Raw genomic sequence first — 23,884 nt, 5'->3', positions numbered from 1 at the left:
TTCTGGGTACTAATCCGCCATCTGTCCTGAGTGGAGATTAGATCTTGTCCCCATTGGTGTGCCAATGGTTGTCTGTGTTAGTCCTAGGACAAAAGGCCACCTGAACAGGGTGCCTCTCGCCGTGTGGCAGCTGGGATATATTTTTTTATTGTTGGTGAAGAACTGAAAACTCAGAATTTTGGTATATTCATCATTTCCTTCTATTGTTAAGTTACCTCCTGCATCATATCACTTTTACAAAAAACACAAACGTTTTACAGACATGCAACAATATTTTATTGAGATCAACAACTGGTCCTGCATATTGTACAGTGTACTTTTCACAGAATATATGTAAAAGATGTAGAATTGAATTTAAATTATAACTACTTGCTTATGAACCATAAAATGGCCTGAGATGTTTACTGCATACAAACCCAATAGGTTTCTAAGGTCTGCAACATCTGGTCACTTTGTAGTGCACAGTTAAGGAACTAAGCTCTTAATATTACCTTATAATATTAAGAGCCTTGAGGAGTTCAGGGTGTAAAAACATCTGTTTTTGTTGGGTCATGTGTCTTAGAGGAAGCAGAGGATTTCTTGGCAGCTGTTTGTCATCAGGGCTGATTGTGGCCCAGTTTAGATAAGGCACCGACGTTATGTCACCTCTTCACGCTGCATGGTAAGTAAGCTCCTTGGCTGATGGACTAAAGCCTTTCCGCTCACTCAACCAAGCATACACCTCATCACTGGCTTACTGATCTTTTTCTGTAAATGTTAAACTCACACTAACAGCTATACAATGCAGTGACCTGTGGCAGCTTCGCAACTGAAGAACTGACTTTGTTGTAAAGACAAGATGAGCAAAGTTAACACAAACCTCAATTGGTCTCTAACCTTTGTAATAATACATAAATAAAATAACAAACTGGGGACAAGAGATGCCACAAAGGGCACATCCAATTAAGTAATAATATAATGGAGAATTTCCAGTAGCAAAATGTTGGAAAGACACAGGTGTAACCTGTAAACCAGGTTTTAATGCATACGACAGCAAGAGTCAGCAGCATTATCTTGTTATTTTGAAAACCAGTGACAGGATTTCAGAAAGGACAGTTGCCAGGTGCAGTCATGTGTAAAGACTGGAGGTTCATGTATGTAAGTTGCATGTACTTGAATGAGAGAACAGTAAACAATCCATGCACATTGTCCTCATCTTGTGGGGCAGGTGCAGAGCCACCAACAGTAAAAATGTGTTTTTAGAAAAGAATGACTTTGCAGCAAGAGGAAATGCAAATTCTGCAATATGAGTTTGCAAAACCTGTTATGGAATAACAAATGTGACTTTATTTTTTGCATGGATTGTGCATGGATTGTTTACAGCATGCTATGGTTAGCATGTTAGTTTGGGTCCAGTGTTGGGAAGGTTACTTTTAAAATGTATTCCATTACAGAATACAGAATACATGCCCCAAAATGTATTCTGTAAAGTATTCCGTTACGTTACTCAATGAGAGTAACGTAACGGAATACTTTGGATTACTTAATATATTATTATGCTGTTTACGACTACGTGAATGTACTATTGCTGTATTTCATTACTGTTACTCAAGGTCCGCGGCTCCAAACCGTAGTAAAGGGACCTCTGGCTAATACGGTGGGTTCTGTGTCGGGCTCGTAGCCGAAAACTAGCTTTACTTTGTTGTGTGGGTCAACTTTGCTTGCGAGAGACAGAGAGAGGCGTTAAAAGGCTGCTCCAACGGAACCTATTGTTTTTGGAGGAAAACACGAACACAGTGTACAGTCGAGTCTTAATAGCTTACTTACAACTGGGCTCGTCAGGCACTCTTCTTGGCTGCAGTGGTTATTATTATATTTACATGCTTCCAGCTCCCGTTTTTGCTCGATGACAGCTCGTACTTTTCCTTTTTCTCCCTCCCTCGCTCACAGACACATAACGTGTATGGCAGTCCATTCTCCCTGCAGCACGGACTACACTGCCTATGATGCTACATTCTTTAGAGCTATACCGGTAGCATTTTGCCTATTAGCTTAGCACAACTACAACAAAAAGGCCTCTCTCACCCAGGAAACACGCAGAGCAAGAGCGTCACCCTGTAACCATGGCAACCGTAACGCTGCCACCTGGAACGACAGAACGTAGCTGTCAAACAAAACCCAAACAGGCCTGACCCGCGACAATATGAAACAGGGAAGTACCGCCATGTAATCCATTTATTTCAACAAAATAACTGTATTCTAAATACCACCTTTTTAAATGGTAACTGTAACGGAATACAGTTACTCATATTTTGTATTTTAAATACGTAACGGCGGTACATGTATTCCGTTACTCCCCAACACTGTTTGGGTCACACACCTATGCTCTGTGATGTTAGTGACTCCACCGTTATTCTGTATTGTTTTAGTATCTTGTTTTCTGCCATAAAGTGTTTCCATGAATTCAGTGCACATGTCAAGATGGTACGGTGGCTGGGAAGTGCAAAGCGCAACAAATTAAAAATCCGCAACAAATTAAAAATCCACAACAAATTAAAAAACCGCAACAAATTAAAAATCCACAACAAATTAAAAAACTGCAACAAATGAAAAATCCACAACAATTTAAAATCCACAACAAATTAAAAAACTGCAACAAATTAAAAAACCGCAACAAATTAAAAATCCACAACAAATTAAAAATCCACAACAAATTAAAAATCCACAACAAATTAAAAAACCACAACAAATTAAAAATCCACAACAAATTAAAAACCCGCAACAAATTAAAAATCCACAACAAATTAAAAAAACGCAACAAATTAAAAACCCACAACAAATTAAAAAACCGCAACAAATTAAATATCCGCAACAAATTAAAAATCCACAACAAATTAAGAAACCACAACAAATTAAAAACCCACAACAAATTAAAAAAATGCAACAAATTAAAAATCCACAACAAATTAAAAATCCACAACAAATTAAAAAACCACAACAAATTAAAAACCCACAACAAATTAAAAATCCTTGACCGAAAGGGATTGTCTGAAATACCGGAAGTCTGCTTCCTGTGGACGGTCTCTGGAGCTTTTGCGGCACACAGACCAGGCTGAAGGGTCAGACAACCTACAATACTGCATTAAATATTTCAACGAAGGTCACTCATATAGTGTTATCGTGGACATGATGTTAAGTTTGCATGGTGTAAAGATGAGTTTAAGGAGTCTTAAAAGTAAACTCAATAATGCTGGACTTTACCAAAGAAAACATTTTCACTCCAGAACAACAATCATTAACGCAATCAGAGCGGAGCTTCAAGGACCTGGGCGATTGTTTGGGTATCGAACAATGTGGCAGGTACTTAAACAAAAGCATCATCTTAAAGTGAAGAGGGATGATGTGATGAAAATACTCCGGGAGCTTAATCCTCATGGATGCCAGATGAGAACACGCAGAAGATTCATTAGGAGAACCTATCATTCGCTGGGACCCAACTACATGTGGCATGCTGATGGTTATGACAAGCTCAAACCATTCGGTTTGGCCATTTCAGGGTGCATTGATGGATTTTCACGCAAGGTTTTGTGGGTAGAATGTGGACCAACCAATAATAATCCAGTGGTCATAGCTTACTATTACTTGTCATGTGTTGGGAGCCTTGGTGTTGTACCGATGAGACTGAGAACTGACTGTGGGACAGAAAATGGCATTATGGGTGCAGTTCAGTGCGCACTACGTCACCATCATGATGACCACTTCAGCGGAGAGTCCAGTCACATGTTTGGTTCATCAACGAATAACCAGCGAATTGAGTCCTGGTGGTCCATATATAGAAAAGGAAGGTAAATATAACATTTAATTTTGCCTGATATTTAAAGGTGTAACAAATTTGAATGTTGTGCAAAAGTTGATTTATTGTCAGTCTGCCCCAGGACACCATTGTGTCCTTGGGCAAGACACTTCACCCGTTGCCTACTGGTGGCGCCAGTGGCAGCCTCGCCTCTGTGCGCCCCAGCGTGGCTGTGGCTACAACTGTAGCTGCCTCCACCAGTGTGTGAATGTGAGAGTGAATGAATAGTGTAATTGTAAAGCGCTTTGAGGGCCTCGAAAAGCGCTATATAAATGCAATCTATTATTATTATAATTATTATTATTATTATTATTTCAGTAATTCAACTTAAAAAGTAAAACCGATATTAAATACTCATTATATGCCAAACTGGACATTTTTAGCCCATTTAGTAATTATGAGGATTATGATTTGATTATTATGAACCCCAACTTCAAAGCCAGAATAAACCATGTAAAGCACTTTGTGCTACATTTCTGTATGAAAAGTGCTTTATAAATAAAGATTGATTGATTAATCATTAACATTATAACAAATACTTGAAATACCTCACTTTGTATGTAATGAGTCAATATCGCTAATTTCACATTTAATTTGAATTACTAAAATAAATTAACTTTTGCACATTACTCAAATGTTTTAGAGTTTTGCCTGTATGCAATCCCTTTCGATAGAAAACATTTTAACTGACTGGAGTCTATATATGATTCAGTTAAAATGAACTGTAAAGTCCCATGCGATGACGTGTTGTGAAATGATGCCATGTAAACAAACTAAACTATTTCTAAACAAATTTTTTTTTTTAACAATTTCTCTAGGGCTCAGTTTTGGTTGGAGCTGTTTGCGGATCTTCAAGATGCTGGACACTTCAATGGAAGTCATGAGCATCAGTGCCTTTTGAGATTTTGCTTCACTGACATTGTTCTAAAGGATCTTGATGAATGTGTGAAGCTGTGGAACACTCATCGGATTCGTCCCTCAAGAACAGCTTCATGTCCAGGAGTTGTGCCAAATGAACTGTACTACCTACCCCACAGGTAATGGATAATAATGATCAAATAATTACTTTATGTGTAAACCTATATTAATGCAATTGTCTTCCATTGACCACAGATACGGCTCCAGGGACTGTGGATTCCTGATTCAACAATCTGAACTGGACGCTTTTCCTGAGTCTAGGCTGTCAGTAGTTGTATGTGGGGACTCAAACATACAGTATCTGCATTTTGTAATGGAGCAAAATCATTTTCAAAAGCCAGTCTGCTGGGATTCTGCCACTGAACTTTACATGAAGTTATTAGAAATTGCACATTTCTAAAAAAAAAAACAAAAAACTGGCTTTTTGTCATTTTTACCAAAACCTAGCGCATATCCTGTATTTTTGGACTAGGCTACATGAGTTGGCTGAAGATGCCAAAAGTTTAAGTTTGTGTTTGTAAAAGCACATTCTTACTGCAATGTCTTGCTAATTCTGGTCCTTGTTTAGCTGATGGAAGTTGAGATACCGTCCTGAACATTTAGATCAATAATAAATCAAATCAAAATCAAATCTTGCACTGTATTGTGTGTTTATTACAACTTTTAAGAGTAGAACACTTTTAAATGCCTTTACTTTTAGTAGCACTGTCAAACCTTTGAACAAATCAAGTCAAGCCATTGTATTTTAAATGTCCTTTGAATATATGTACCTACATTTTTCTATGCTGTGGTGTGCTGGGGGAGCAGCACAGCAAAGAAGGACTCATCCAGGCTGGAGAAACTGATCAGGAAGGCTAGCTCTGTGGTCGGCATGAAGCTGGACACTCTGGTGACAGTGGCAGAGAAAAGGACACTAAAGAAACTGCTGGACATTATGGACGATGCTGGGCATCCTCTGCACATGGCCATAAACAACCAGAGGAGTCTGTTCAGTGACAGGTTGCTTCTCCCAAAGACAAGAACCAACAGACTTAAAAACTCCTTTGTCCCACACGCCATCAAACTGTTTAACTCCTCTCTGGAGGGGAGAGGGAGGGGAAACAGGAGGACAAAGGAGGGGGGAACAACTAAGCTGTAGTGCCTCTTCTCTTCACTGTGCAATACCTTTTGTGCAATACTTTTTGTTAATAATCAGCAGTGCAATAGACTTCATACTTGAAATGTGCAATTCACTTGTATTTTTTATCTTTATTTTTATTTTTATTCCTATTTATTCTATTTATCCCCTTTGTATATTTTATCTATATATGTCTTTGTATTTATATATGTGTGTATATATATATATATATATATATATATAATATTCTTAACTCTGTAACTTCTGTCGGTGCTGTGCTTTTTGGAAAAACAAATTTCCCAGAGGAACCTACCCGAGGGATTAATAAAGTTTTATCTAATCTAATCTAATCTAATCTTTTAGAATAAAAAAAACATGCTCAAATACACAACTGATTTCTGGATAAGTCCCGTAGCAAAAAAACTACAGAATTTACAATGTAATGCCAAGAAGAAGCAGCTGTAAGTGACTGGGTTATCTAATAAAACTACAATAACCCTGGTAAACTATAATGGATTTGTGCTGCACCACCAGCATGTCCCACCTTCTCCTATTCATAACATCTTTAAAAAAAAAAAATCTTGACTTAAAAACTTGAGAAACAAATCAACAGCAGGTTTGAACTACAAGGCCAGACATCCTAGAAACATCTAAATCCTGGGGAGTTTTGAATTCCAAAATCCATGTTGGATTTAAACACGGAATATGAGGTTATCATTGGTAGTTTCAATAAGTTTAAGCATGTATTTGCCATCGGGAATAAAGAGTCATCCAGGAACTGTAGGCTTGGTAGTGGATCTAATCCAGAAGGTGGCAGTGATGTTAGCCCAGTTGCAAACATGAGAACATCGCCCACTGACACAGCAGTTTGTGATTCTGCAAAAAATAAAAATACATGTAAAAAATTATATATGTATATGTGAACTCAACACATTGTCTTGTAATGAGTACTAAAAGAAATACTGGTATACACCTTCACAGTCAAGCAGATAGTCTGACCAGTAGCCCACAGTTTCCAGACTTTCCAGACGTCTCCTGTTACTTCCAGATGGGCTGAAGTCAGGTTTGAAAAGTCTCTCAAGTTCAAGAGCTGTGAGTTTCTTTTCCATGTGACACAGGACCGGGGAAAGCAAAGTAGGGTGTTGCTGGAGTGCACTCAGGAAATGAAGTGCTGAAAGACCATCTTTAAATCTAAAGAATGAGGAGAACTTTATGTAATTTACCAGTTCATAATACATGCACAAACTATGGACAAACTTTGAACTCTGGAAACCTTGGAGAATGTAAAACATTTCAGTCGGAAATTATGCACAACATAACAATAATTCTATAGTCTCTTCTATAGTAGTCTCACCTCTCAATTACAGATGAGTTTCAAGCAATTATATACCACCGGAGATAGTCAGACACAATGTCTTTCTTTTCCTCAACTGTGGAAACATGCCTTAGACAACCAGCCACCTGTAGCATAGTACTGTGTTTTATGACACAGTCACGCAGGACATCCACTGAATCCACTGTTGCTTTTACTGAAGTCTGGCCTGCAAGATAATGTACCAGCTCTTCTGACAGGAAATGGGGCCCTGGACCACCATGCACAACTGACACGGCTATCATCTTTCCTGCTAGGTAGTATTCATCCTCCCTTACAGCTGTGAATGAATACAGTAAATGATAAACTCTCTCACACACACACCTCTCTCTATCGATCGATCAGATCCGATCGATGTCAGATCGATCAATCAGATAGACAGACAGACTAATGCTGTGTTGAAATAATCCAAAAAACTATTATGAGTTGCTTCTGATAATAATTAAAAACAAATTGATTTACAAGTCCAAAAAAGCCTTTAAATTAAGTTTATCAAACATCTGATCATTGCATACCCTTTGCATTGTAGACGAGGAATCAATGTCCTTCTGGTCCATCAAAAATGGGACGATCTTTCATGTGTTTCATTAGCAGACTCAAAAACTCTCGTTTTGGGCCACCTGCATCAAGTCCTTCTTCTAGAATGCCAGCATCATCAGTAAATTTAACCAGCATGTCAGTGGTTTCAGTATGACAACCGCCTGAAACCCCTGACTGCTCCATCCCAGACATTTGCTCTTGAGATGTTGAATCTGCTGACACTTCCATGATGAATAGCAATGGATAAGTTTGCAATGATGTCAGGTAGAGTAATGTTAACGTCTTCCCTGTAATCACAAAAATGAAAGACATAATGCAAGACTATACAATTTAGCGTTGTTATTTTAAGTAGTATTTGATATTTTATAGTGCTTTGTAGTCAATCGGTGAAGCAACTTCAACCAGCTCTTCATCCTCGTCCTCAATGCAGGGGGCACACAGGTCTGCATATTTACTGTTGAGAAATTATAATTCCAAGATTAGACTAACTTCTATTCACCCTATAACTATCTTTACCCATTTCACAAACCCAAACGTGTACTGTAGTTACAGGTTTAAAATTACGTATAAGACACATTTTTATTTACCTATAGGGACTCATGACTGGATTTGTTTCGTTTTGGTGATCAAGATCCTCTGTATCAGATATTACAATCTGAAAAACAACAACAACAAAAATTGCATACTGTACATAAACATACATAGCATTGTATTATTTCAACAATTGCAAAAAACCTCATGCTGACAGAAATTGCCCAAATACCTGACTTGACTGTATGGTAGATGAAGGTCCTGGAGCATGTCTGAAACAGAATACGAGTATTGGAATTAAAATGTCCAGATAAGTAGCTCATACCGTTTAATATTATTTATGATACCAACATTATAAAAAGGCTATGAAACCAATAAATATTTATATTAGGGTGGGGCAATAAAATAACAACAATATGTATTGCAGTATACTTTTTTCTCAATGGAAAGCAGTAGCAGCAGAAAGCAATGGAAGCAGTGCCACACGCGGAGATGTTTGGGCACCACTTACATCTAAACCAACCATTAAAATAAATATACAAGGAGAGATTAGGAGAATTTGCTTTTATTTCTTAGCTTATTCATATGATATTGACAAAAACTTTGTCAATTTTACGTCTGCTCTCATGTATAACTTACTGTAAACTAAGATTTATTTTTAGAATCATTCTTTTTTGTTTTTAAATGTAATTGACCAAGAATTTGAGTGATCTGGTGTTTGTTGTTGTTACGTGCCTGTGTTGGTGGGTTATCTGTTTCCTAACGTGTGTATGCTAATTCACCTGTGCAGGGGCTCGGCTGTGATTGGTGGACCTAAGGAACGGCCTGATGTAACTGGTTCCTGCTGTGGACACGGACTATAAAAGGGCGACCGAACAGCTGCGGTGGGGGGGTGCGGCAGACTTCCCGTGCACTTGCCTCAGGTCCAGACGGAGCAGCCGTAGCAATAGCTATTTGGATAAATGGTCGGGCATGTGTGTGAAGTGCGGAGCAAGTAGGGGTGAGCTGCCGATTATTTTGGGAAGCCTTCTTTTCTCCTGTGTTTTTAGACCAGGGAGGTCAGACTGTGTCATTCCTTTCTTTTCTTTTTCGTGAACAGGTCAGAGGAGAACCGAAGCCTAGGTTGTGTTTTGTTTGTTGTGTTGGCCTTAGCTCACCCCGAAATCATTCACTCCCACTACCGTGAGTGCCATTGCTGTCAATAAATCATTGTTAAAAGTCCGATGCTGTGGCTGTGTCTGTTTGGGCGTGGGAAGTCACGGGACACCCCGCTCTTGTTACGGTCATCTCGAGCCGGGTCGTAACATGATTTGGGGGCTCGTCCTTTGTCTCGTTTTTGTGGTCTGTGGTTTGTTCGGGCGTTTTTTCTTTTGTGTGTGGGGAGGTGTGTGGTGTGTGTGTGTTGGAGGATGGAGTTTTCTTTAGATGACTTTGCTACCTCGCCTTCCTGGGATAAGATAGAGTTGTGTAGAAAGGCGGATTTGCTTATCATAGCAAGTTTTTTTGATATTAAAGTGTCCTATAATGCCCGGAAAGCGGAGGTGAAGGATGCTTTGTGTGCAGGCTTGGTGGAGCGGGGCATTCTCCCTTCCCCGAAGGCAGCTGTAAAGCGGCCTGGTAGGGGCGGCGTGGAGGTGGCTCCGGAGGCTGAGCCGGAGCCAGATGCCAAAGGACCCGTTGGCGTGTCCCCGGCTGAGGTGGAGCCTGATGCGGATGAGGCGGGGTCGGATGCGGCAGAGGTGGGGTCTGGGGCGGCTGAGGAGCCTCAGGCAGTAGGGTCTACGGAGGACCTCCGTTTGACCCTCCGTATTAGGGAGGTAGAGGTTCGCGCCAAAGAGCTTGAGGTGCAAGCTATGCACCTCCGGGTCAGAGCGTTGGAGTTGGAACGTAAGCCCGCCGCTGTCTCGACACCCGTTTCCGCTGCCTCCACACCTGTCTCGAGTCGCCCTGACATGTCCGCAGTTACTTCACCAAGTTTTGACATCACCAAACATGTTAAACTCGTACCTCCGTTTCGGGAGGCTGAGGTTGATTCCTATTTTCACGCTTTTGAGCGTATAGCAGCTGCCTTGAGTTGGCCTAAGGAGTTTTGGGCACTGCTACTTCAGTGTAAGTTAATCGGCAAGGCTCAGGAAGTATGTACTAGCCTTTCCGTTAACGACAGCCTCCAATATGATATTGTAAAAAAATCAATTCTGCACGCGTATGAATTAGTTCCTGAGGCTTACCGTCAGCAATTTCGTAAAAGTGAAAAGACCGCTGAACAAACCTTTGTGGAGTTTGCCCGTGAGAAACATCGCTTGTTTGAACGCTGGATGCAAGCCAGCAAAGTGAGGGATATTGAGGGATTGAAGGAGTTGGTTCTTTTAGAAGAATTTAAAAAGTGTCTCCCGGATCAGTTAGTAGTTTATCTAAATGAGCAGAAGGTGATGTCCCTGGCAAAAGCAGCAGTCTTAGCAGATGAATTCACCCTCACACATAAAGTCATTTTTCCATTTCCAACTGGGGCAGGACGAGAAGTGAGGGGAGGGCAGGAAAAGAGACAAAAATCTCCTAAACAGACCCGAAGGGCGAGACAGGAGGAAACTGAAAGGCGGGAATGTTTTTATTGCCGTGAGTCTGGTCACCTGATCGCCAGTTGTCCTGCGCTGCGGAAGAAAGAACAGCGCAGAGGGTCTAAGGGACCCGTGGGGCTCATTAAAGTAGTTTCCCCACCTATCGGTCCTGATCAGATGCAGGGGTGTGACCCAGAGATGGAGGTAGAGTCACGTTTTAAACCCTTCCTTTCCCAAGGCTTCGTTTCGGTGGCAGGAGAAGAGAAGGACAGGGTTCCTATCACCATTCTCCGAGACACCGGGGCACATCAATCTTTTATGTTAGATGATGTGTTGCCACTGTCGGATAAAACCGCCTGCCACACGGATGTGTTGGTGTGGGGAATTGAAATGAGTGTTCTTCGGGCGCCCCTTCACAGAGTATATCTACACTCACCTATCACAACTGGACCTGTGAAGGTCGCCATAAGACGACAGTTGCCGTTTAAAGGTGTGTCGTTTATCTTGGGCAACGATTTGGCCGGGGGGAAAGTGTTTCCACTGCCTGAAGTGATGGATACGCCTGTTGCTGCTGATTTAAAAGCCACAGTTTTTCCCGTTTGCGCTGTTACGCGGGCGCAAGCGCGCAAATTTGCTGATGTGGTTAGTATCGCAGATACGTTTGTGGCTGGGGAGCAAAAACCTTCTGTACGGGAGAAAGACAGTGTGGGGGATAAACGCAGTGTGCTAAAATTAATACCGGCATTGAGCGGCGACGTGAAGAAAGAAGCTTTGATAAGCGCTTAGGAAAACGACAAGTCTTTGAGTTCCTGTTTTGCAGCCGTTGTCACGGCTGGGGAAAGCACCCTTCCCCGTTTTTTCCTGCAGGATGGCGTGTTAATGAGGCGGTGGTCTTCTGATCAGAGTGGAACATCAAGTGTTACACAGGTGGTGGTACCATCTCAGCATCGTGATCAGGTGCTAAGCTTAGCACATGATGCCGGCATGGCTGGGCACCTCGGAATAAATAAAACTTATTACCGAGTGCTGGGCAGTTTCTTTTGGCCTGGCTTAAAAAAACACGTGGCTGCTTACTGTCGATCTTGTGCCACCTGCCAGTTGGTGGGCAAACCCAATAAGCCCATTCCACCTGCGCCATTAACTCCTATTCCAATAATGAGTGAACCGTTTAAAAAGGTAATACTAGACTGTGTGGGACCGTTGCCGAGAACAAAAGCCGGTCATCAGTATATTCTTACTGCAATGTGCTCAGCAACGAGATTTCCGGAAGCCATTCCGCTGCGCACGGTGAAAGCCAAAGCAGTAATCAAAGCTTTGATTAAATTCTTTTCTGTGTTTGGGTTGCCGACAATCATTCAAACGGACCAAGGCACCAACTTCATGTCCAGAATCTTTGCACAGGTCGTTAAAGAACTACATGCCAAGCATGTTACATCCAGTCCATATCACCCCGAGAGTCAAGGTGCTTTGGAAAGGTTCCACCAAACTCTCAAGGTTATGTTACGTAAGTTCTGTTTGGAGTCTGGTAAAGAGTGGGATGAGGGGTTGCCCCTCTTGTTGTTTGCCATTAGAGAGGCTAAACAGGAGTCGCTGGGATTTAGCCCCGCGCAGTTGGTTTTCGGACATGTGGTCCGAGGCCCTCTCCGACTTTTGAGGGAAAAATGGCTATCGGAGGCCCCGGAGGAGCTGTGTAGTGTACCTGACTATGTGAGCCAGCTTCGAGATAGGCTTCGCCTAGCGTGGAAAATAGCCGGGGAAAACCTCAAGCAAGTGCAAACCAAAATGAAGGCTCGTTTTGATAAAAAAGCTGTGGATAGAAGTTTTCAACCAGGGGAGAAGGTGTTGATGTTACTGCCTGTGGTAGGGTCCAGTCTACTAACACAGTTTGCTGGTCCTTACAGTGTTGACTGTAAACTCGACAACAACCATTATGTGATTAGCACTCCAGATCGACGGCGAAAAACCAGGGTTTGTCATGTGAATACGTTGAAACTGTTCTATCCCCGTAAGCAGAATACAACAGCGCCCCCGGTGTGTGCTGTTGCCATCCTCCCCGCCTACAAACTGTCAGATGACGGATTATCTGGGAGGGATGATGCTGCATTAGGTAGTGGGCTGAACAATTCAGTAATTTTAAATGATCTTGAATCATTTGTCGCCGATTTGCCTGAAACTGCTCAAGCTGATATCATTACTCTGATAAAAAACAACTTGTCGCTTTTCTCTGATCACCCGCGCCAAACGACTGTTTTAAGTCATGACATTGATGTGGAGGGGCATAAGCCAATTAAACAACATGCGTACCGGGTGAATCCAGTAAAAAGGGGAATAATGCAGAGAGAAGTCAATTACCTCCTTGAGCATGGCTTAGCCGTTCTGAGTGCTAGCGCATGGAGCTCCCCATGTGTGTTAGTGCCCAAATCTGACAATACTCCTCGATTCTGCACGGATTATCAAAAGGTGAATGCGGCCACTAAAGCAGACTCTTTCCCATTACCTAGGATGGATGACTGTGTTGATCGGGTGGGATCCGCTACTTATGTGACTAAATTGGATTTATTAAAGGGATATTGGCAGGTTCCTTTAACTGCAAGAGCGTCTGAGATCTCTGCATTCGTTACCCCCGATCACTTCCTTCAGTATACCGTGATGCCCTTTGGCTTGAGTAATGCGCCAGCGACATTTCAGCGCCTGATGGCTAAGGTTTTGGCCGGGGTCCCTAACTGTGAGGCCTACTTAGATGATGTGGTCATTTATTCTGCTTCCTGGAGCAGTCATCTCCAAACCCTCTTAACTGTTTTTAAGCGTTTCAAGGAAGCATCGCTCACCGTAAATCTGACCAAATGTGAGTTTGGTAAAGCCACCATCACCTACCTCGGAAAGCAGGTGGGTCACGGGAGAGTGTGCCCTGTAGCCGCTAAGGTGGAGGCTATTATTGAGTTTCCCATCCCACAAACAAGGAGGGCGTTACGCCGCTTCTTGGGAATGTGTGGTTACTATCGCGGTTTCTGTAAAAACTTTGCCTCCGTAGTCGCTCCCCTGACTGACCTAGTCAGCCCAACCAAACCCTTCACATGGACTGCGGCGTGCCAAACTGCTTTTGAGTCAGTGAAAACTTTACTGTGCAGTGCCCCGGTTTTAGCAGCACCTGACTTTGAATCTCCTTTTAAGTTGGAGGTGGATGCCAGCGCGACTGCAGCGGGTGCGGTTCTGCTGCAGACAGATCAACACGGAGTGGACCGTCCGATCTGTTATTTCTCGAAGAAGTTCAATAGACACCAATTGAACTATAGCACCATAGAGAAGGAAGCGCTTGCATTATTGCTAGCCTTACAACACTTTGAAGTCTACGTCGGGTCTAGCTCCGTGCCAGTTCAAGTGTTCACAGACCATAATCCGCTTGTGTTTCTTTTCCGAATGCAAAACTCCAACCAGCGACTCATGCGCTGGTCCCTCCTTTTACAAGACTTCAACCTGCAAATTAGCCATAAAAAGGGCCTCGACAATGTCCTCGCTGATGCCCTCTCTAGAGCAGTGTAAACGTGTAGGAATTAAACATGCAAGTGGTTGTTTAATTCTTATGGTGGGGGGTGTTACGTGCCTGTGTTGGTGGGTTATCTGTTTCCTAACGTGTGTATGCTAATTCACCTGTGCAGGGGCTCGGCTGTGATTGGTGGACCTAAGGAACGGCCTGATGTAACTGGTTCCTGCTGTGGACACGGACTATAAAAGGGCGACCGAACAGCTGCGGTGGGGGGGTGTGGCAGACTTCCCGTGCACTTGCCTCAGGTCCAGACGGAGCAGCCGTAGCAATAGCTATTTGGATAAATGGTCGGGCATGTGTGTGAAGTGCGGAGCAAGTAGGGGTGAGCTGCCGATTACTTTTGGGAAGCCTTCTTTTCTCCTGTGTTTTTAGACCAGGGAGGTCAGACTGTGTCATTCCTTTCTTTTCTTTTTCGTGAACAGGTCAGAGGAGAACCGAAGCCTAGGTTGTGTTTTGTTTGTTGTGTTGGCCTTAGCTCACCCCGAAATCATTCACTCCCACTACCGTGAGTGCCATTGCTGTCAATAAATCATTGTTAAAAGTCCGATGCTGTGGCTGTGTCTGTTTGGGCGTGGGAAGTCACGGGACACCCCGCTCTTGTTACGGTCATCTCGAGCCGGGTCGTAACAGTTGTCTTTTGAAAATGGAAATCTTTATCCCTGACTTTTTATTTAGTTTTTAACATGTACCTTTTTTTAGTTATCCGAAACAGATGTAATATGTTAATACATCTGTCTGCCTGAACTTATGACAGGAAATAAATATTTAAATCAAAACAAGCTTCTGAGGATTTCACAACTTACTTATGTGAAATTTTAAGTTCATCTTGTAATGAACTTGTAATGATCTTGGAAGGTTGCCGGTTCGAGCCCCAGCTCGGACAGTCTCGGTCGTTGTGTCCTTGGGCAAGACACTTCACCCGTTGCCTACTGGTGGCGCCAGTGGCAGCCTCGCCTCTGTGCGCCCCAGCGTGGCTGTGGCTACAATGTATCTGCCATCACCAGTGTATGAATGTGTGTGTGAATGGGTGGATGACTGAATGTGTAAAGCGCTTTGGGGTCCTTAGGGACTAGTAAAGCGCTATACAAATACAGACCATTTTCCATGAGCAATAGCACATTTAATATGTAAAAATCTAGCGGTTTATATCATGATGTATATCAATATTCCCTGAAATAAAACAAAGAAATATTGTGACATGAAAATATTGTATTGCCCAACTCTAATATATAGCAGAACAAGCTCTGAAATAACTTACTCCTTCTCTGCATGTCTACCATTAGGGGTACTCTGGTCTTGTGGTTTGAAAACCTAAGATGAAAAATATGCACTTTTCAAAGCTTTCAACAACTTTGTATCGTATTTCGATAGTTCATCAATACATTAAAAAAATATATATATTTTTTAAGAACATATAATCACACAATGAAAATAATCCACCCATGGATGTTACAGAATTATGATCATTATAGAGAAAAAAAATACAGCACTCAGAGGACATGCACCTCTGCCAGGGCCACTCATAGGCCTCTGGCATGGTGGAGGGGAGAAAAAAAGTACACACCAATGTGTCTGCCTGGTTGAACTCAGCTGTGCTTCTTGATGTAATCACAATCTCAGGGTCTGAGTCTGAGGTACCATCCTCTGCAATCAGAGCTGAGAAAATAAACACATTATTAGTTGCTCTATATGTAAACACATCAAAATATAAAATTAACGAATGTTTGAAGTGGCTCTCTAGGAGAAATCCTGTTGTAGTTCTTTCCTATTTCCTCTTTGTAGTCTGCCAATCGGAATGGCCTTTCTGTCCCAGGCACATTTATCACCTCTGTGCAGTCGGGATACAAAAGGACATATGGTCCCTCCACCAAGTCCTTGTTGAATGTTCTCATTTTTTCTACAGCCTGCTTCAGGAGGTCAGGGGCTGTAATTTCGGGGCTGATAAATAAGGGCAGTGTTTTCCCTCTTAGCGGTTTTAAGTCTGTTTGTTGTGACACCATTAATCCTATATTGATATAGAAAGAAATAATAAAAGCCAGATCACTTTAAGAATAATTGCCAAATCCTCATTTATAAAGTTACCTGTGATGGCTTACCTTGACAGGTTTACTCTGTTGCTTGAGTTTTAATTTTGCTCCACAGCTGAAGGCCTGACGCTCTATGGATTTTGATCTTTTGTACTCCATGAACTGCTTGTATGACGGACATGTTTGTTCTGGTTGAATGAAAAACGTTTAACATCAAAACGGGGTTATAAGCACTCTCCATTACTAAATGTAGACGAGAATACAGTATAAGCAAACATAAAAAGAAAACGGAGCCAAAATGGTAAATAAATGTGCTATTTAACTGAAATAGCATAGACTGTCTGAAGAGAATAAAAAGTGAGTAATATATCAAAATTACTTTGTTCAGAATTTTCTGTTTGTTTTGATGTCCCTGGGGAGTCTGACCCTTCAGCCTGGTCTGTGTGCCGCAAAAGCTCCAGAGACCGTCCACAGGAAGCACAAAAAGGGGTGAAGAGGCTGAAGCTAACGCCACAAAACGGACAAAACATTTTCCGGTTCTCTATGTAGTGCAGCGAGCACCGTCAGGGTAATGAGGAAGCGCTGTGAGGAGTGAGTTTCTCGACATTTGTTGACATCCTGAATCACTTTTCTGAGCTACAAATATGGAGTAAGCCTATTCGTTGTGCCACTTCTGGTATTTCAGACAATCCCTTTCCGTCAAGGATTTTTAATTTGTTGTGGATTTTTAATTTGTTGCGGTTTTTTAATTTGTTGTGGGTTTTTAATTTGTTGTGGATTTTTAATTTGTTGCGGTTTTTTAATTTGTTGTGGATTTTTAATTTGTTGCGGTTTTTTAATTTGTTGTGGATTTTTAATTTGTTGTGTTTTTTTAATTTGTTGTGGGTTTTTAATTTGTTGTAGATTTTAATTGTTGGGTTTTTAATTTGTTGTGGGTTTTTAATTTGTTGTGGGTTTTTAATTTGTTGTAGATTTTTAATTTGTTGCGGTTTTTTAATTTGTTGTGGATTTTTAATTTGTTGCGGTTTTTTAATTTGTTGTGGATTTTTAATTTGTTGCGATTTTTTAATTTGTTGTGGATTTTTAATTTGTTGTGGGTTTTTAATTTGTTGTGGGTTTTTAATTTGTTGTGGGTTTTTAATTTGTCGTGGATTTTTAATTTGTTGTGGGTTTTTTAATTTGTTGCGGATTTTTAATTTGTTGTGGGTTTTTAATTTGTTGCGGATTTTTAATTTGTTGCGCTTTGCACTTCCCAGCCACCGTAAGATGGTGCTGATTACACCATTCTTTCAAACTATTTGAGATTTATAGATTTGTCTTGTTGGAATTCATTTTGAAACAAGTCTTACAAGAAAATTGGTCATGTTTATGGCATTGGAATGTGTTAATTCCCTTTAGTCTAGTTGGTAACACATATGGAGAATGTGTGAGCTATGTTTAGGAATAAGTAAATACACAGTTGTAAAACTGTAAAAGTGATAAAAGGAGTGCATATTTGTGAATTTAAATAAATAATGGCGGAGTATTCAGGAAACTGCAAGCCACGTCTCCCTGTCTTATTGCACACTACCTAATTTGTGTGTGAATCCATTAAAACAAGGTGCCAGCAGCAGCATTATAGTGCACAAAAATAGTCCAGGAAATGTTTTTCTGTGAAGTAAAAACGAATTGTTGAACTTTTTAGTTTAACATTAACTATAGTTGTTCTCAGGGCCGTGCAGAGAGGTTTAAAGGGGCGGGTGCTCAAAGTTAAAAAGGGGCACATTGAGCCAGGCTGAATAACAACAACACACATTCATCAAGAATCTAATATGGGAAGGGCAGGGCTGTGTTGATCTGAGACTGTAGACATTAAAAAGTCCATAGGAGAGATGGTAGCTGATTAAACAAGTATCATGAGATAATAACAAAATGCAAAGATTGGTGACAGCGCTTGGAACCATAAGGCAACAAAAAACTGTTGAGAAATAATTTAGGCTCTGCCTGTGAATCACTCTTTGCTTCTCTTCTTCCTTCCATCCCATCATTTCATATATCACTCTCCACTTGCTGTCTATGTGAGAACAAGGCACAACTTGCTATTGCAATAAACTATAATCTGATTATCCAAACCTAACAACTCTTGCACTTAATCTATAATAAAATGATGACAGAAAAATGTTATAGCACTGCCTTTAGTAGCCTCACACAGCTCCTACTGTTTCCTCCTCATGTCCTTACCAGGCATGTCTGGACAATGTTATATCATGAGTAATATTTTTTTTAAAAATCCATCTAAATAAAACACACACATGCACGCACACACAGGGACATTTTAGATCTTCTTCAGAATACTGTATATACTATGGGCATCACGGTGCTGATCCAGAATCCTTACATTATTATTTATTACTAGAGCTACAATAATAAAGCAATGAGGAGGGGGAAGTAATAAATATGAAATAATGTATTTATGATGATTCCATTTGTTTCACTATCCACTCTGTGCAGGGGCAAAGCTTATTACATTTTAAACTGTAGAGATACAATAATTTTACTGCTGTAAAATCCAAATTTTGTCTTATTTAAAATATAAATCTAATATAATCTGCTTCTTAATGTATGTTCTTTAAAATACAGCGTGTGTTTTTTAATATAATTATAATAATGCATAATTATGTGGACATGCATATTAGATCATTTTTAGTGAAATATAATCCCTCCAGAAAGGCAGGAAAAGCCCGGAAACGATCATTGGTTAAATGTGATCATGTGACAGATGCAAGCCAGATCCTTTTATTTAGCAAAACTGTGATTAAGAGTTAAATATTATTGTTGAGGGGCACAGACAGGACTCCGCACGCACACACACATTAAATTTTTATTTTTTTTTTAAAGTTGCCTCAACAAAAGGGCACTTTGGGCACCCATCAGGAAAGGGGCGGGTGCTCAAGCCCCTCTAGCCCCCCCCCTCTGCACGTGCCTGGTTGTTCTTGTATCCTGCAGAATACTGTCACGTTGGATGAAGGGCAATATATACTGTGTCTCTTCCCCCGTATCCGTATGTGTGATTCAGAACTGAGATGGAGCAGATCAGTGACTATCTGTGCAGGTATAAGAACTACAACTTTCTGGCCACTCACACAACTCCAGAGTACATAGACTCTCTTAAGAGTTTTGAAATAAGAGACAGTGATGTCTTCCTCGTCACTTATCCAAAGTCAGGTTGGTGAGGAATCTTACGCATTATTTATATTTGCAGTTTTGTTGCTGGCCAGACTGATCCACTGATCAGCTCTAACGTCTTTCCCCACATCAGGCACTGTGTGGGCTCAGCAGATCATCATTTCCATCTACGAACTGGACGGGCACCGGAATAAATATTCAACCAACGTGGAGAGGATGCCGTGGCTGGAGTACAAGATGGCTGATTACACTCTTCTTCCCTCTCCACGGCTCTTTGCCTCACATCTCCTCGAATATCTCATGCCTCCAGGAGTGAAGAAGAATAAGACAAAAGTTAGTACTTTATAAAAGCTCAATTCTTCTTGAAGAAAGAGGCATTCTTAAAGTTTGAGAAAGTGAAAACTATTTGATTGCTTGTTGTTGAAAATATAAAGCAAGTTCAAATTTTTACTTTCTAAAATCACTTTAACTTCTGTCATGTTAGCTATTGGTTACTGAACTCCAGTTTTTTGTTGATACTGAACAGAGGTTTATCAAATCAAGAAGAAATAGGAAAAAGAGCTATAAAACAGGAATGACAGCCTAAACTCCAGTTATCATTAAATAGTGAAATATTACATTTAAGTGGCAAGTGTGACAGACTATACACTGAATTCTGGGGTTCTTTGTTTTGTTTTTTGTTTTAATATATATCAGATCGTGTATTTGATGAGGAATCCAAAGGACAACGTGGTGTCTTTTTATCACTTCACCAAAGCACATATAGCCTTGGGGTCTCCGGAAAGCTTTGAGCAGTTTTTTAAGTGGTACATAGCAGGAAATGGTAAGTTTGTCATTTCTGCCATCTGCATAATGATGACTACCTGCTAGATTCCATTGCTGACACCTAATTTTTTATAGTTAAACAATTTAATTGTTAAATGTGTCTATAAGGTGACATGTTGACAGAAGTTGAAATATTGATATATATTGTATATTAATTGATGTATATTAATTGCTTATAGACTTTGCGTGAAAAATTATTTGTAAATGCAGCACAATCTGTAAATTTAAATCAGTGGTCCTTGTATTGTTTAAACTGTGACATTACCAAATGCTTTGCAGATTTCAGCGGTCAGTGGACACATTTCATCTTTAAGGCGATTTTTTGGTCAAATCACAATAACTGTCTATGCAAATAGAACTGAACTGATTCAATTCAATTCAATTTTATTCATGCAGCGGCAAATTAAAATAGAATCGCTTCAAGGCATTTTACATTGTAGAGTAGACCCTACAATAACACATACAGAGAAAACCCCAACAATCATATGAACTCCTTTGAGCAAGCACTTTGGTGACAGTGGGAAGGAAAAACAACCAGCCATCTGCCATTACCGGTTGGGGTGAGAGAAGGGATTCTCTGATCATGTCCTGTCCTTGGTCACATAATTGCTTGAGAATTGTAGAGGTAGAATTATTGATAGATGACCTTGAGCCATGGACCGTATACAGCATTATTAGCATGAATAATAATAGACTGAGTGTTAAATTATTATTGAGTTTTGTCCATCAGAACCAAAAGGGTGGATTGATCATGCCTGCAGTCATGCTGTAGGTAACAACTGACTGTGACATGTGGGTTGTATCTGAACTCAATAAAATGACAATGCCAAATAACTGGATGCATTATACCACTATACAGTTTTGGCATCATCCTGGTTTGATCACGTCAGGGAGTGGTATTCAAACAGAGACCAGTACAACATCCTCTTCCTGACCTACGAGGAAAGGATTTTGGTAAGATGTTTCTTCACATTTTTGTTGTTCCTAAGGAAACTCAAATAAAATATCTGGCAGAGTTTAAGGTTCTTTTTCTGTTGTGTTCCTGCTTTTCTTTCAGGACCTGAAAGGATCAGTGAAGAAGATCTGCAACTTCTTAGGGAAAGACCTGACTGAAGCTGCCATCAGTCAAGTTGTGGAAAAAGCTAAGTTTGAGAACATGAAGAATGATCCGAAAGCAAACTATGAGCACGTTCCACCACAGCACTTCAGTGGAAAATTCCTGCGTAAAGGTAACATAACAGACCTGCAGCTGCTGTGCAGAAAAATGTGATATCAGGGTATCAGGTGTTGTGTTTTTGTCTTCATTACAGGGCAGATTGGAGACTGGAAGAACACACTGACTGTTGCACAGAGTGAAAGAGTGGATCAACTCCTTCAGGAGAAACTTGGTGATTTGCCTTTGAAGTTCATCTGGGAATAAGCAGAGCAGCTCTTCAGGGTCTCCCAGTAAAAATACTGGCAGTGGCATGTTGTACACCTCAGGCCTCCTAGTAGATACACCTGTGTTATCACATTCACAAGATTTTCAGTAAACTTCATCTCTGTCCTGACGCCACTGAGATTTATACTCACCCAACACTTTTAGTAGATACACCTGTTATCAATTTGAAAATCCTGTGTGGCTTCATTCTCGAGTTATCACATTTACAAACTTGGGTGTCCACCTGTCCGTTCATTAGGGTGACAAAAATATCCCATCAGTGTTGTAAAAAAAGTAATAGTAACTGTTATTCAAATATTAAGTAAATTCATTTTCTTCTTTTATGAAAAAATCAAACAACCATCAGACTTGTCCTTTGCAAACATTTTCCTGAGTTTATGTTCAGTCACATCCACTCCTCGTTTATCAAGCTCAGTGTTGTGTCTGTTGTGCTCAGCTATAAAATGCTTTATGACAGTGGTTCCCAAACTTTTTTTGCTGGGCCCCCCTTGTTTTACAAGAAAAATGTTTGCGCCCCCCTTCTCGCGCGTGCACGCGCGCACACACACGCACTAACACATCCTCCAACCACACACACCCATATTTTGCTCCATTGCGGTTTATTTCACGCCTCAAACATTTAGTAAACAATTAAGCAAATACAAGTAATCTGCAATAAATTACAGGTAGTAAGAAAATAAACTACTAACTCTTTTACTCTACGTCCACACCTACACGGGTATTTTTGAAAACGCAGCTGTTTTGTCCACACGTAAACAGCGTTTCGAATCACCGAAAACTCAGATTTTTTAAACACATTTTTTGCGTTTAAGAGTTTGTCACGCAACGTGCCTTTTTCACGTCACGCTGTGCGCATGTTATTTTTTACATGAGATGAATTGCAGAATGGCAGATAGGGAGAAAATACTGTTAATCTGACTATCTGCAGGTTTTACACGCTTACACACGCAGTTACTGTCGCTCCATTTACAAAGGCAGAGGCCTCACAGTGTGATTATTTTACGTGTAGTTTTTTTTTCTGTGCAAAATGGGTTTAAAAACATAAACAACTGTGGGATACTGTTTGCCAGTGATTTAAACAGCCCAGCGATTGCTCCTGATGAAGGGAAAACCAATTCTGCAGGGGAGACCTACCTCGGCACTTGTGCAGGTGAAACCAAAGGGCAGATATGCTTCACCATATTTTCTAGTCTTTGGTTTAGAATGAAGTTGGTTTGGAAACATATTCAGCAATGCTTCATCTCCTGCTTTGCATTTCTGTGGGCGCCCCATGCTAGCAGTGTCCAAGCGTTTTGTCCCCCCCCTCTTTTCATTCCGCGCCCCCCCTGCAATGGCCCCACACTTTGGGAAGGTCTGTGTTAGGGCAACCTGAATAACAGTTTTCAGTTTGGGGAAGATCTGATTATCCAGAAGATTGTACAATGTTAACATATCTGGAATGGCACCAGCCTCACTCTTGAGCTTTATAAAGTCTTTGGCAACCGTGACTTCCTCTGACTGAAGCTCAATATGGTAATGCAGTGCCAGGGCTGACAACCCAGTTTGTTTTGCAGATTCTGTATAGCAGCTTTAATATAGGGAGAACACAACTTCCAGATTGTATGAGTTGTTTGTATTAGTTGTTTGTCTTTCTTTTTCTTTGCCAGTTAAACAGTTCCTGTTTTGCCTGTTAGTACTCCCTGTCTGTTTTCTTACCTGGTACTTCCTGATCTTGTACTTTGTCCTCATGTTCCCCTCTGTCCTCTCTCCCTCTTTGGACTGACAATCTGTACACACATACACACACACACACACACACACAACAGGAGTTATAAGGTTAATGGGCATCCAGTCAGTTAGCTAGTTAGTACCTTGGGTTCAATATCGGCACATGCACATATGGCAAAATAACCAGTTTCTCTCATTACATTTCAAACAGGACAGTGGTAACAACAGCAGGCTACGGACAATGTTAAGTTTTAGATTTTAAATAGGCTGTATACATTTCAATGAGATCAACAGGGCAGTCAAATATCGC

The 23,884-nt window shown here is 40.9% G+C and overlaps 1 protein-coding gene and 1 pseudogene across 2 annotated transcripts; one reads left to right on the top strand and one right to left on the bottom strand.

Moving 5' to 3' along the window:
* Positions 1-7,250: 7,250 nt before the first annotated feature.
* On the bottom strand, positions 7,251-17,353 carry LOC146519519 (uncharacterized; annotated as a pseudogene). Its single transcript, XR_014873782.1, has 8 exons — positions 16,816-17,353; positions 16,506-16,624; positions 16,128-16,414; positions 15,974-16,051; positions 15,668-15,720; positions 8,543-8,582; positions 8,367-8,434; positions 7,251-8,150 (listed from the first exon to the last, which is right to left on the bottom strand). The product of XR_014873782.1 is annotated as an uncharacterized LOC146519519 (transcript).
* A 1,915-nt stretch (positions 17,354-19,268) lies between these two features.
* Positions 19,269-22,038, top strand: LOC146519518 (amine sulfotransferase-like). Its single transcript, XM_085157667.1, has 6 exons — positions 19,269-19,640; positions 19,735-19,934; positions 20,298-20,424; positions 21,286-21,380; positions 21,484-21,655; positions 21,737-22,038. Exons 1-6 carry the CDS (start codon positions 19,499-19,501, stop codon positions 21,844-21,846), a joined length of 846 nt encoding a protein of 281 aa, XP_085013793.1. The 5' UTR covers positions 19,269-19,498; the 3' UTR covers positions 21,847-22,038.
* Positions 22,039-23,884: the final 1,846 nt, after the last annotated feature.

Source organism: Neolamprologus multifasciatus, chromosome 4, assembly GCF_963576455.1.
Source record: "Neolamprologus multifasciatus chromosome 4, fNeoMul1.2, whole genome shotgun sequence".
Classification (NCBI taxonomy): Eukaryota; Metazoa; Chordata; class Actinopteri; order Cichliformes; family Cichlidae; genus Neolamprologus; species Neolamprologus multifasciatus.
Note: the sequence above shows the minus strand (reverse complement) of the source record. Positions and strands in the feature narration are given on the sequence as shown.